At 51.0% G+C, this 12,626-nt stretch overlaps 1 protein-coding gene and 1 pseudogene across 3 annotated transcripts in view; one reads left to right on the top strand and one right to left on the bottom strand.

The window, feature by feature from the left end:
• LARP4B (La ribonucleoprotein 4B) overlaps positions 1 to 7,702 on the top strand; it is a 92,896-nt gene extending 85,194 nt beyond the window's left edge. For all 3 annotated transcript variants that reach the window (XM_030320667.1, XM_030320666.2, XM_030320665.1), the window contains 3 exons: positions 1,252 to 1,376; positions 1,468 to 1,576; positions 4,055 to 7,702. In XM_030320667.1, coding sequence (XP_030176527.1) covers positions 1,252 to 1,376; positions 1,468 to 1,576; positions 4,055 to 4,327 — 507 coding nt within the window. In that variant the 3' untranslated portion in view covers positions 4,328 to 7,702. The remainder of the gene's footprint in view (positions 1 to 1,251; positions 1,377 to 1,467; positions 1,577 to 4,054) is intronic.
• On the bottom strand, positions 2,734 to 3,475 carry LOC115517744 (annotated as a pseudogene).
• Positions 7,703 to 12,626: the final 4,924 nt, after the last annotated feature.

Raw genomic sequence — 12,626 nt, 5'->3', positions numbered from 1 at the left:
ATAACTGCTCCTATTTTTTTCCCCCTGAATGTTTATAGTATTTATATATATGTATTTTAAATGTTTATTTTATTTTTGAGAAAGAGAGAGACCATGTGGGCAAGGGGCAGAGAGACAGAGATGGGATCCGATATGGGCTTTGCACTGACAGCAGCCAGCCCAATGAGGGGCTTGATCCCATGAACCGTGAGATCATGACCTAAGCTGAAATGAAGAGTTGGACGTGGAACTGATTGAGCCACCCAGGCACCCCTGTATCATTTATTTTTTGAAGAAAGAATGGCTAATTGTAAAAAGTCTTGGCTGGGTGCCACACCCAGGTGGAGCCCCTGCAGCGTCCCTCTCTGTGCCCTGGTGCCTATGTGTGAGAGCAGTGGGGACTCCGGCAGGGGCCGCAGCACTGCCCTGCTCACCTTGCCCCCCCCCACGTGCTCTCAGTTCAGTCCACTGCTGAACCTTTGATCTGCTATGAAAATAGAATCATAAGAAAACGTTATGTTTGCGCTTAATCTCACTTCCAATTACGTACTAGTCACACAGTGGGAGGGAGACTGTGCGTTTGTGAAGTGTCGCTGTGTGTGGTCACTGGCTGGAGTAAGAGCATCTAGCTTTATTCACGTCTTTGCCCCATGATTGTGCACAAATTAATGTAATTGTTCCAAACCTTGGTTTCCTCACCTGTTCAATTGGGAATTCACACACCTCCTTCCGGGGGACGGTTTGTGCATTCAAGCGGGAAGTGTGCCCACACCCACCTCTCACCACAAGGCCCTCAGACTTCTATCTGTACTGAAGTGTTGATTTTCTTGGTTTTAGTTACAAAAATGAGCCATGTGGGAATTAGGTGGGAACTCGAGTGTTCATCATGTGCCAGGCTGTGCTAGGCACCGGCGTGTCAGGAATAGGATGCCTCTGATATTTATTCCTTGGAGAAAAGGAGCTTGTGGAGAAGTAGAAGCCCAAGGGTGGCCCATGTCACAGGAGTGAAGAGGTGTTTGTGGGCAGAGCGGGGGCTCCCTGGAGGACAGGGCTTTGCCTCTTTGGCTGCTGGATGGCGGTGTCTTCCAGCCGCTCCCCTGTGTGGAGGCTGTATGTTCAGCTCAGGTGGAATGACCCTGGGTCCTGGGGAGGAAGGCAGCAAGCCTCCTTGTCATTCAGACCAGGAACCGTTACTGGTATTTTAAGGTCATTCTGAGAGATCTGTGAGGGCTTCTTCTCCACCCAGTTTAAACTTCATCCCTTGGTTTTCAGGGCCTGAATGCGGACGCAAGCACGAACACGCTCCCCGCAGTGAGCCCCAGAGAGCCCTTAGCGCCAGCTGCCTGCACCCTGTCTGCAGCCTATGGGCGCTCCCCCTCCCCCTCCCACCTGCCTGAGTAAGTACCACCTGCCGCCAAGCCTCCATGCCGTCAGATGCCCTTGCCTGGCGTGTGTGGGAGATTCACACCGTGGGTGGCGTTTTTGCAGGGATCCCAAGGTGGTGGAGAAGCAGAGGGAGACCTCGAATGTGGACAGACTTCCTTCTGCCCTCACTACAACAGCGAGTAAATCGGTGCAAGTGAATGGCGCTGCCACGGTATGTTGATGTGGGAAGAAGATGGTTCCTTTCCTGCATCTTGTCTGTCTTATCCAGCTTATCTGCCGTGAAGTCTGATTTGTGCTTTCTGTACCAAATACCTTGCGTATTGGCTACTAACTTTCAACCAAGTGTCCTGCTTCTTTCTCATTGCCACTGTCCCGGGACCTTTCTGTTTCTCTGTTGGTTGAGTGAGGTTGTCTGCAAGTCTCTGGACCGTTGCCCCGCCTTCTCTGTGGATTCTGCTCACTCAGACCGGTGCTGTCACAGCAGACACCAAGCAGAAGCACGGCCGCCGCTACCCCCACCCAGGGCAGCTCTGTCCTGGCCACGGGCCCCTGCAGCTCCTCTCCCTGCTGCTTTGCCCTTGGTGCGCTCGCCCTGTTTGTTCTGATCTGTGTTGTCCTCAGTGTGATCTTGGGTGAACTTCTGCCATTGACGTTTGGGAGTTAAATCCTTAGGTCTACAGGGTTGAATCTTTAAAGAAAAAATTTTTACAGATTGTAATTATTTTTAAGTTAGTAAATGGCTTATGGACGTGAAATAGTTTTAAGTTTCTTTTCTACTATTTAGCCTTCAAAAGCTGAAATATTAACTTTTTTTAAAAAGTTTTTTTTTTTAACTTTATTTAAATATTTTGAGAGATAAGAGAGTGAGCTGGGGGAGGGGCAGAGAGGAAGAGAGTGAATCCCAGGCGGGCCCAACGTTCCTGATGCGGGGCTCAATCCCATGACCCTGGGCTCACGACCTGAGCCAAAAGAGCCAAAATCAGGAGTCTGACGCTCAACTGACTGAGCCACCCAGACTCCCCTTTCTAGAAAGGTTTTTTTTTTTTTTTTTTGTAATTTACAAAGCAATTTAATAAGTTGAGAGGCAGCATTTAGTGAATTAAATAATATAGGGAGTTTTGGATCTGTAATGGATACACATTCTATTAAAAAAAGGAAACACTTTGTATTAGGTCACCACACTGATTTATACAACATTCAAATATATAAAAACACGAGGAAGTAAGTTCCTTTGTGACCCCAACTGAGGTATCTTCTTTAATCCTAAGACAACCAGTTTTAGAAGCTAACACCAGTAAGTTTACAGAAGTACAAAACACCAAAACACCTTAAGCAGAGACACTTTATTTTTAAGAAAAGTATGTTTTCTCATTTTCTATTCTTGGCATAAATTTTAATTCTTCCCAGTAGAACCCAAATCTCCTGAACCCCTTTCAGTGTCATCCAAAACCTGAACTCCCTCTATTTCTGGATAAAAAATCCGTTCATAAATGAGCTGTGCAATTCGATCACCCTTTCTCAAACTTTTCTTTGCCAAAATTAAAAAAAAATTTTTTTTTAACGTTTATTCATTTTTGAGAGACAGAGACAGAGCATGAGCGGGGAAGGGGCAGAGAGAGGGAGACGCAGAATCCAAAACAGGCTCCAGGCTCTGAGCTGTCAGCACAGAGCCCGATGCGGGGCTCAAACTCACAGACTGGGAGATCCTGACCTGAACCAAAGTCGGACACTCAACCGACCGAGCCACCCAGGCGCCCCTTCTTTGCCAAAATTTAGTACAACACCCACATTTCCTCTATAATCTTCACCTATGATGCCAGCTCCTACATCTATGAGGTGTTTCGCAGCCAAGCCAGAATAGGGAGCTCCTCTTCCATAGCACCCAGAAGGAAGAGCTATCTGAATGTCCCATTTTCACAAGGGCTTTTTCCATAGGTGGTACTGTGTGATCGTAGGCATTGTACAGGTCACAGCCCACGGCCCGCACGGACCGCTTGCTCGGGGCGGTGGCGGGCTCCGAGAGCCAGACAAAGCAGAGCCGCATGGCGTCCTCCGCAGGCCGAGCTCACTTGCTGGGGGAGATGGTGGGTGTCGCTTCAGAGCAGGGCATGGCAGAGCAGAACGAGAGAAAAGACAGCCGCCAAGGGAACAAGCGGACGCCTCTAGAAAGTTTTTAACTCTGTCTTCACCTTTCCTGAATCCAAATCCACACCACCAGCCTCTGGTAGTTTGAAATGGGCACAGACGTTATTTGACGTTCCTTGGTGAGTGATGGGCTGCATCACTTACAGGTGTTCCAGGAAGCCCGTGCCATGCGCAGTGCCGTGCTTGGAAGGAAACGTGGGCAGAGAAAGCAGGTGCTGCTCCTGCCTGTTTCCAGGGGCACCGTTTCTCCCACCCCCTTGGAGGCTTCCGTATGGCGAGAGAGTGTGCAGAGGCCGGTACTATGTGTCTGAGCACCTTTTCTAGTTTTACCCATTTTTACAGGATATTTCTAGAGTGTCTCGGAGGGAACCCTGTGTTGCGGGAAAATAGAAGTTGTTGACGTTTATGAGCCTTTACCGGTGACGGTACTTTTGAATGTGGAATTTGGCTACTGCTGAAAACTTTGTTCACTTTTACCTGAAGTAGACTTTATTTTCACATGTTTGGAGACGTCATTTTGTGCGTTGTTGTGTCTGTTTCCCAGGAATTGCGAAAACCCAGCTATGCGGAAATTTGTCAGAGGACGAGTAGAGAGCCTCCGTCTTCCCCGTTGCAGCCCCCGAAAGAACAAAAGCCAAATGCTGTTGGTTGTGGGAAGGAAGAAAAGAAGCTCGCCGAGAGAGAGCCCTGTGCCCCCAAGTCCAACCCGGGACCACCCAAAGACCAGAGGAGGCCGCCAGGCCGCCGGCCCTCGCCCCCAGCGGCCGGGAAGCGTCCACACAGAGAACAGAGCACCCCTCCCAAGTCCCCTCAGTGAGCGCCGAGGTCTGGGAGGGCTGTGAGGAACTGAGGTCGCCACAACTCAGCACTGTCCCACTCGGGGCCGAGAGTGAGCCGCTGGTTAGGAGCTTGCAGCGTAGACGGGCCGCTGAGGTGCCTGCAAGTGGTGTTTCTTCCGTGAGTCGGATTTTCCCCCCTCTTGAAAAAAAATCTATTTTTCAGGATTTAATTAATATAAACCTTATTTTAGGTTGGTGCTTAACTGGAGGTGATGCATAAGTCTGATTTTTTTCAGGATAGTAAATGCATTTATCCTAACAAATTGATATTTTTATTAAGCCTCCATGTGGCTATGAATGCAAGCTCTATATATAGTGAGTTTTTCTAAATTAAGCGGAACTATGCTACTTCATTTTTTAAAATAACTGGTTAGCAAGTGCATATCTCTGAGATGTCCAGACCGACGGGTGGGCTGCAGACGGCTGGGATCGAGGTTGGAGGCAACACAGTCAGTGTGGCCTGGAGAAGGGGTGGGGTCAGGTGGTGCCCTCGCTGGCATGGGAGTTGTACTTCATTCAGAATCTTAGCAAGTGACGCTAGCAGTTGTTTGGGTTTTTTTTTTTGTTTGTTTGTTTGTTTTGGCTTTTTTTTTTTTTTTTTAAGTATAGCCTGTTTTTGACCTACTGGGCAAGATGCACCCAAGAGAGCCCTGAAACCGTGAGTTTTTATGTGCTGCAAGCAAGTAACCAGCCTCTCAATCCAGACTCCGTGGCTGTTGTGTAAGATAGAGTCAAAGCACATTGTGAATAGAACCTACATGAAAACGTAAACCTGGTTGCCCGCCGACGCGTCACCGCGAAAGTGTACCCTGATGTTGTCTTGCTCCTGCGAGCTGGCCCGGAGGGCTCGGGAGCCACCGTGGCTCTTGCCGTGGCTCCCGCGGCTCCCCCGCATTGGCTCCGTGGGAGCCTCCCCGTACCTCCGTGTCGGCACACAGTGGAAGTGTTACTTAAGTCGTGAGGGAGGTGTGTGCGGTGCCCGTGGCGGTGAGGCCAACAGTTCCCTCCGAGACGAGGGTCTCACTGACTCCCTTCCGGAAGTGCTGCACTCTGAAGAACACGCATGCACTAGCGCTAGCAGTGGATAATAAAGTTCAATATAAATTATTTTGTTTTAAAATGCCTAAATTCTTTCTTTAAGTATTCTAAGCAGCAGACATTAAAATATTTCCTGCTAAATGTAACCATACAGTTTATTCCACAAAATGTTATTTAACAAGACTGAGGTGTTTTTTTTTTTTAAAATTATTTCCATCCAATATTTAAAGACTTGAATTTTATTTAAACTTGAAAATGACTTTGCCTTAACTTTTGTAGAAGACAGCTTAGAGTTGGCGGAGACCGGCCCCTGGGTGGGCGCGAGTGGGCTCCAGAGCCGCTCTGTCACGTGGGGCCGCCGCCGCCGGGGTTTCTGAGTGAGCGCTCCGTAGTGTGGGAGCTGGGCTGGCAGTGGTGTCTGTGATGTACCCTGAAGATCTGCAACAGTTGACCTTTCTCAGATTGTTGAGAAATCCTGTAAATGCAAATAGTCGATACTGTATTAAATATGTGCACTTGGGAGTGTGTGCTTTGCTTGTACAGTTGTAAATAATCAGAACATATTAAAAAGGTACCCTAAAGAGAAAAATCTGATAAAAATTATTGATATATTATAAATGTTGCTATTGAGCTGGATGTAGATAAAACTAAATGTTGTGGTTTGAATATTATTTTAATTTGTTGAGGTGTTTTTCTTTTCCTCTTATGCTGGTGTGTTGGACTGATTCTCCTCTTTGCTGCTGCAGAAGGGAAACGGAAAGTCCTGTTAAAGCCTTCCGATGTCTTCATGCTCTTCTTAAAAGTCTGTAAATATGTACTAATCATAGCTAATGTGAAAGCAGAATGTAGGAAGCAGAAACTGGCAGGATCTTCAGGAGAACGTAAAAGATAATCTACTTAAAATCATAAATAGCTACGCGCGATTCGCCCTGCCAGAGGAAAACACGCCCTGGTGAGCTTGACCGTGTCCTTTAGAGAAGCTGCCAGTACTCAGATTTTACTTAGAAAAAACAGTGCTAGTATGTTGCAGATGCCTGTAAAAGGAACATGGGGATTCGTTTTTTTGTAGTTGAGGGATTGTGGACTTAAAAAATCAGGAAGAATTGACCTCTGACACCCCAGCTAATGAGTACTGTGAGAAGAGTTGGAAAGGCGAGCCACAGGAGGTCCGCACTGAGCGGTCTTTGCTGGAGGAGGGAGCGGATGCCGTCAGCCTTCATCATCCCCGAGCCGCAGACCTGTGGAGCTGAGACACTGGTTTCCAGGAGTGCCGTGTCCTTCCCCCGGCCGGGGGCTGTGTGTGCTAGAGCCAGCTGTAGCCATCTACTGCACACGGGACGGAGGTGGTCACTCGTGACAGCAACGGGGCACGGCTAGCCAGTGTGGCGGCCGTCCCACTGCACCCACGCCTGCACCGTACTGCAGCTCTTGTCCTCGTGGCCAGAGTCTGTCGCATCCAGATTTGCAACCTCGCTCTGGTGTTATTTTTATAGCACTCTTTTTAATTAAGCAAAGATGATATGCCAAATAGCTATATTATGTCCAGAAAAGCCCGTCTTTCTGAGATCCTTGTGAGATCGTACACTCACAGAAAAGGAGGGGAGCCCACACAAGGGGAGGCTGGGACGCAGCACGGGGGGCGGCCGCTCTGGCGCAAGCAGCCAGCAGTCTGAGGCTTTTGTCCATTTCTAGAAACGTCACTCTTTCCTTTCCTCAGCAGTACCTCAGGGTGTAGAGTCAGATACGGCAATCACAAATGACGTTTTAACTTGTAAAATTGTGTGAGGATACTTCTAATTTGGAAATAGAGGGATGAGAATCTGGCCCCGTTTCACCAGACATGAATTTCAAGTAGAGTAGTTGCTTTTTAAGAGTTGGTGTCCTGATGTTCCTGGTCTGGCCCTCCTGTCCCCGCATCACTGATTGTCACTAGCGGGTGGCAGGAAATGTTTCCTGTTGCTGGATTAGCCAGGAGCACAAGGTTTACATTTAAACACCGGCTCCGTTTGTTCCGAGGGCAGCAGGCGAGGAAGGTGCGCGTCTGTGCCTGCCGCCTGCGAGCTGCAGTCGTGCTCTCGTGCACTTGGTGGCCTGTCACCCGGAGCGCAGCAGACAATCCAAGTCAGGAGCAGAGCGGGATGTAATACGGAAGCTTTCTTGAGGGCTTTTGTTTTTGTTCTACTTTTCATTAAGACTGGAATCAAGCTTACATGTAAACTATTGGTAATTTAAGTTTCCTTTTGTGTCATTCAGTGTAAAACTGTCTAATTTGAAAAATGTAGGTTATGAAAAATAAAGATTTAGGCACTGTTCAATTTTTCTTTTGATTTTTTTTTTAATTAAAAATTTCTTCAAGAATACATCTTTTTAAGAAATAATTTTTGTGTCTTCCCATTAGTGTATATATAGAGAATGAAACATGGTTGGTTGCCTCCAACTTGTGTTTGGGTCATCATGGTGCCTCGCACACTGAGCGTCTGCAGCGTGAGGGTACCCCCAGGTGCGGTGGTTTAAGGCACTTGGGGGAGTATTAAATCCAAGATTTGCCACAAAGGTAAATACCCTATGTCGGGATCTTTTGTTTCTTGTTAAATGGCCTGTCTCCCCTGAGGTGTTCCCATAGAGTTGCTTGATGATGGGTCCTTGTGGTTCTCAAATCAGATGTGAGCCGCAGAAACAAAGTAACTGACTTATCCCTAAATACCGGTGATGCCAGCGCTGCTCAAGGCTGAATGGACGAACGTGTTAGTATATTACCGAGTTGATGCACACAGGTCTACTTAGATGTTAATGGACTGATTTTCCTCGTCTGTGAACTGCCTGTTCATATCCTTTTCCCATTTTTCTGCGGCGTTACCTTTTTCTTACTGACGTGGTGTTCTCGATCTGTTCTGGCTATTAATTCTTTGTCTGTTATGTATGTTACAAATTTTTCCCCTCAATCTCTACCAGTTGTCTTAACTTTTTTAGAGTATGTTTTATCTTACAGTTTTTAATTATCATGTAGTAAAATTTATCAATCTTCTCCTTTACAGTTCTAGCGTCTTGGTCTTGTTTATGAAGTATTTCCCTACTCTGCAGGCGTAAGGATAATCTGTGTGCGTGCGTGTGTGCGTGCGCGTGCGCCCAATCTGTTTGGAATTGCTGGCCTGTGTGTGTGTGTGTATGGTCTGGGGTAAGAACCTAATTCTGCTTTCGCCATACGGAGAGTATCTTTTCTCCGTGTCACTTGTTATCCTCCATGATGTGTGATGCCAGTCTTGTTATTTAGAGAAGCCCTGCAGGTGCATGCGTGTTGTCTAGGCGCTCTGTCCTTCACTGTCTATAGTTCTGTTTCTTTGCTAACACCATAGGGTTTCGTTCAGCCATCATTCGGCATTGCTAGGAATTGCTTTCATGGAACTCCTTGCAGCAGTGATTGAATGTGCTCCACGAAGGCAGAAAGTGAGCCCATCCTGACCACCTCTGTACCCTCTGTTCTTAGTACACTGTCTGCAACATAATAGATGCTCAATAAATGTCTGTTAAATTGACAAAATATTTATTGAGTATGTATTCTTTGTGCACAGCACTGGCCTAGAAAACTTGGAAGAAATAGGGCAATGAGTTGCTTTGCTGTTTCCATATAGCCCCCCAAAACCCAATGGTTTGGAATGACAATCACACATCAGGATTGGCTGATGTAGGTTCCTCCCAGCGTCTCTGCCGACCCTCGGCCATACTTGCTCACGGATGTGTGGGGGGTACACAGACCTCGTCACCACGTGCTGCTCACCTGGGCCAGCAGGCCAGCCGAGGCCTGTGCTTTCGTGGCTGTGGGAGGGTGCAAGAGCTGGGCCCCAGCATTTAAGCCCTCCTTCCCCAAGAAGTTGAAGTTGTTGCATCGTGTTCCTTGGTACATCCACATCTCTTACTAACATTAAAGTCCTGTGTTGTCCTGAATCATGGAGTAAAAGTGACGGTTGAAGAAGTGCCACCAGCAGATGGCCACAGGTTGTGGGGCCTGACGAGCCGTGAGCCCTGTTTTTGCCTAGTGGCCTGTCGTGGTCTTACACCGGGCTCTCTGGGGCCCCTCCCTCTGACACACTGTTCTGGCCCACCATGCAGAGGCAGGGAGGGGGAAACGGAAAACAGAACAACCGGCCTCCCCGCTCAGGTTCTGCGTGTCTGCAGAACCTGAGGCTGTGGGGCGTGGCTAGTGGGTTGGGTGTTCGCCAGGTGGGCCTGGCCCCCGTGCCCCCACAGTCCTGCTCTGAGCCGAAGGGGGCCGGGGAGTCACAAGGAAAGGGCGGTCACTTGGGCCCTCAGGGTTCGGGTGGTGGTACCAGGAGAGGCCGCCTGCTAGCTGACCGAGGGAGGAAAGGCTTTCCGTAGCAGGGGCTGGCAATCGTGTGTCCGGGAGATGGGGAGATGCAGCCATCAGGGGGTGTCCCTGGCATGGCAAGGGCCCCCAGTGCCTGGATTCCTCCTAAACCAGATTTTCTCTGAGCCACGGTGGCCACCTTGCCTAGCTGAAACTCATGACTCGTCACTGCAATGACCCCGTCAGTACAGAGGCTCCGCACGCAGTGTGCGAGGACCCTCCAGAACATTGAGAAGCAAAGCGGGTGCCCCCGGGGGCGGCCATTTGTCTCGCAGAGCACTGGCTCTTCCGCCCCAGCCACAGGACGTAGGACGCGTGCCCAGTACGCACACAGCGCCAGCAGCATCGGGGCTTCTGAAGAGGCCCAGCTGTGTGGCCCAGATTGCTGGGTCTCAGGCTCCCAGACAATTGGGAGCCACCAAAAGGATAAAGAGGCTGTCCCGGGCAATGACGCAATGACGCTGCCTGCAGCAGCAATGACGCTGGAGAAGGGCCTCCCCCGTAGCCTGCCGTGCATCTGGCACAAAAAGACTGGAGTCGCCACGTCCAAGCGTAGGAATGGATGTGAGAGGCAGCACCAGGCAGGGCGTCAGCGCCAAACGTGGCCGAGGTTTCAGGGCAGCAGTGCTGTCCATGGTACACAGCGCTAGAGTAGCACCTTTTGTTAGTGACTGCAGGTCTGCTCCCTGCAGCCACAACGAGGGCAGGAACGGGGGGGGGGGGGGGGGGGGTTAGGTCTGGCCCTCAGGGCTGGCGGCACCTGCCCACACTGTGGCTCTGAGGGACCCTGGGTGGCCTCCTGGCAAAGGCGGCATCCCAGCCCCTGGCCGCTAGACTGGAGACCAGGCTGCCGCAGGAGCGCCCCGTGCCGCTGAAAACCACACCAGGAGTCACTTCTTCCTGGGACAAGGTTCTGAGAGCTTGGGCCTAATCTGCAAAGTCAAATGAAGATTTCTTCCTACTGACTCTCCTTCCATGAGAGGGTGGGGGGTGGTAAGGGTGGGGGGTGGTAAGGACGCAGAGGGTCGTCGTCGGGAATTCATGGTCAAAAGGTGCTTGTGGGTGATGGGCAGTCAGGTCACGAGGGAAAAGCAGGCAGACACGCAAGAAGCCCCAGGACCGGTGCCCAAGTCAGGTGGGCACGACTGTAGGTCAGTAACGCTGCACCTGTCCTTCCTCCTGCTTGGCTTTGATTTGCTCTTCTCTTCCCGCTTCCTTAGGATTTAAGGTGGTTGATTTATAGTCCCTTCTGAGGCAGGTGCTCCCTGCTGTAAATGTCCCTGTGAGCGGAGTCCCAGCTCTTTGTACTTTTACATTCTTTGACCAGGTGAGTATGTACAAGTGTGTCCTTTCGCTCCAGGTGGTGGGACAGTTTCCCGTTGGCTCTGTGTCACCGGCTCCTGGTCTGGTTCCGTTGTGGTCAGAGAACACCGTACGACACGGGCGACCTGGCGGCGGTCTGCCGCGGGACCGTCCTCGGGGCCTGGGGGAGAGCGCAGGGAGGAGCCCTCGGACCCTCCCCAGCTGTAGGGGTGCACCTGTCTGCACACCTGCTCCCAGGGGCTCGCGCCTTCCAGCTCCGGTGGCGCTCGGTCGGGGTACTTTGGGCACCTGTGTTTGGGCACTTCAGGATTGCTGTGTCTTCTCGTGGGATCTGTCCTGTGACCATTCAGTAACCTCCCTCTTGGTTCCCAGGCTCTGACATTTTACTTTATCGGACATTGGTGTACCGTTCCTGCTTTTCGTTTCCCATAATGCCGGTGAGGTGCACCTTCTGGACCCTTTATCTCGGCTCACAGCTGCCAGTCCCGGCTGTGACCTGGTGCACGCAGACCATTCATACACAAAGGAATCTGTGCGCTGGGGCTGTGTGTTTTCCGTGAGCTCCTCTGTTCCTTTTCTCCTTGCCTTCCAGGGCTTCTAACCTGCTGGATGCCTAAGGTCCAGGTCGCAGGCCGTTTCAAGGACATCAGTGTCTCCGTGGCCGCAGGTATGTTGGCCAGAGCGGTCTCTTCCGGAGTCTCTTCTCACAGGTAACCAGCAGGTTAATCGGTGCCCCTGGTCCGTTCGGCTTAGTGGATTTCCACGGTGCCCGCCTCATACCGTGACGACGAAGACGCGGCGAGCGCTTGAAGTGGTACCGCCAGCGCCTGAACCCCGGACCCAGCCAGCGGCGGCCAGGTTCCCTGGCACGTCGTCCCTCCGCTGCCAGCAGGTGCGGGCGGCCTGATCCCACGTCCCGGGTCCCGGGATGTCCCCGTTGGCCGGAACCAAGCATGGCGCGTGGAGCCGCGGCCACCGCGTTCAGTTCAGGGGGCCCGTGTGCTGGGTGCAGGTGAGTGAGGAGCCACGGCCTGGTGGATGGTTTTGGGAGAAGACGTGAGGCGGAGCCAGCTGCCCTCGGGAACTGTCGGGGGGACGGGTCCGAGATAGGGGCAGGGTCGGGAGAACACGAGACAGCCCAGAGATTGCATGGACCTGGTTTCGCGGACAGTCAACGAGTGGCATCTGATTGAGGGTGGACAGTGTGGACGATGACCATCAGCTGACAGAGGGAGGACAGTGTGGATGAGTGACCACAAGGGTGCCTGAGGGTGGACTGTGTAGACGAGTGACTGTCCAGGCATCTGAGGGAGTGGATGGTGTGGACGAGTAACCATCCAAGTGTCCGAGGGTGGATGGTGTAGACGAGTGACCAGCTGGGTGTCTGAGGGTGGATGGTGTGTACAGGGGGGACAGTGTAGACATGTGACTACCCAGGTGTCTAAGAGAGACTTGTGGGTGACCTGAAACCACCCAGATGTGAGGCGGCCGGTCTGTCCATAGGGTCCTGGCCACCAGGATCCTGTACCTGGAGAACCGCATCCCGGTGTCCC

The sequence above is a fragment of the Lynx canadensis genome, chromosome B4 (genome assembly GCF_007474595.2).
Source record: "Lynx canadensis isolate LIC74 chromosome B4, mLynCan4.pri.v2, whole genome shotgun sequence".
NCBI lineage: Eukaryota > Metazoa > Chordata > Mammalia > Carnivora > Felidae > Lynx > Lynx canadensis.
The sequence above is the reverse complement of the archived record's forward strand: the minus strand, read 5'-3'. Positions and strand labels throughout refer to the sequence as shown.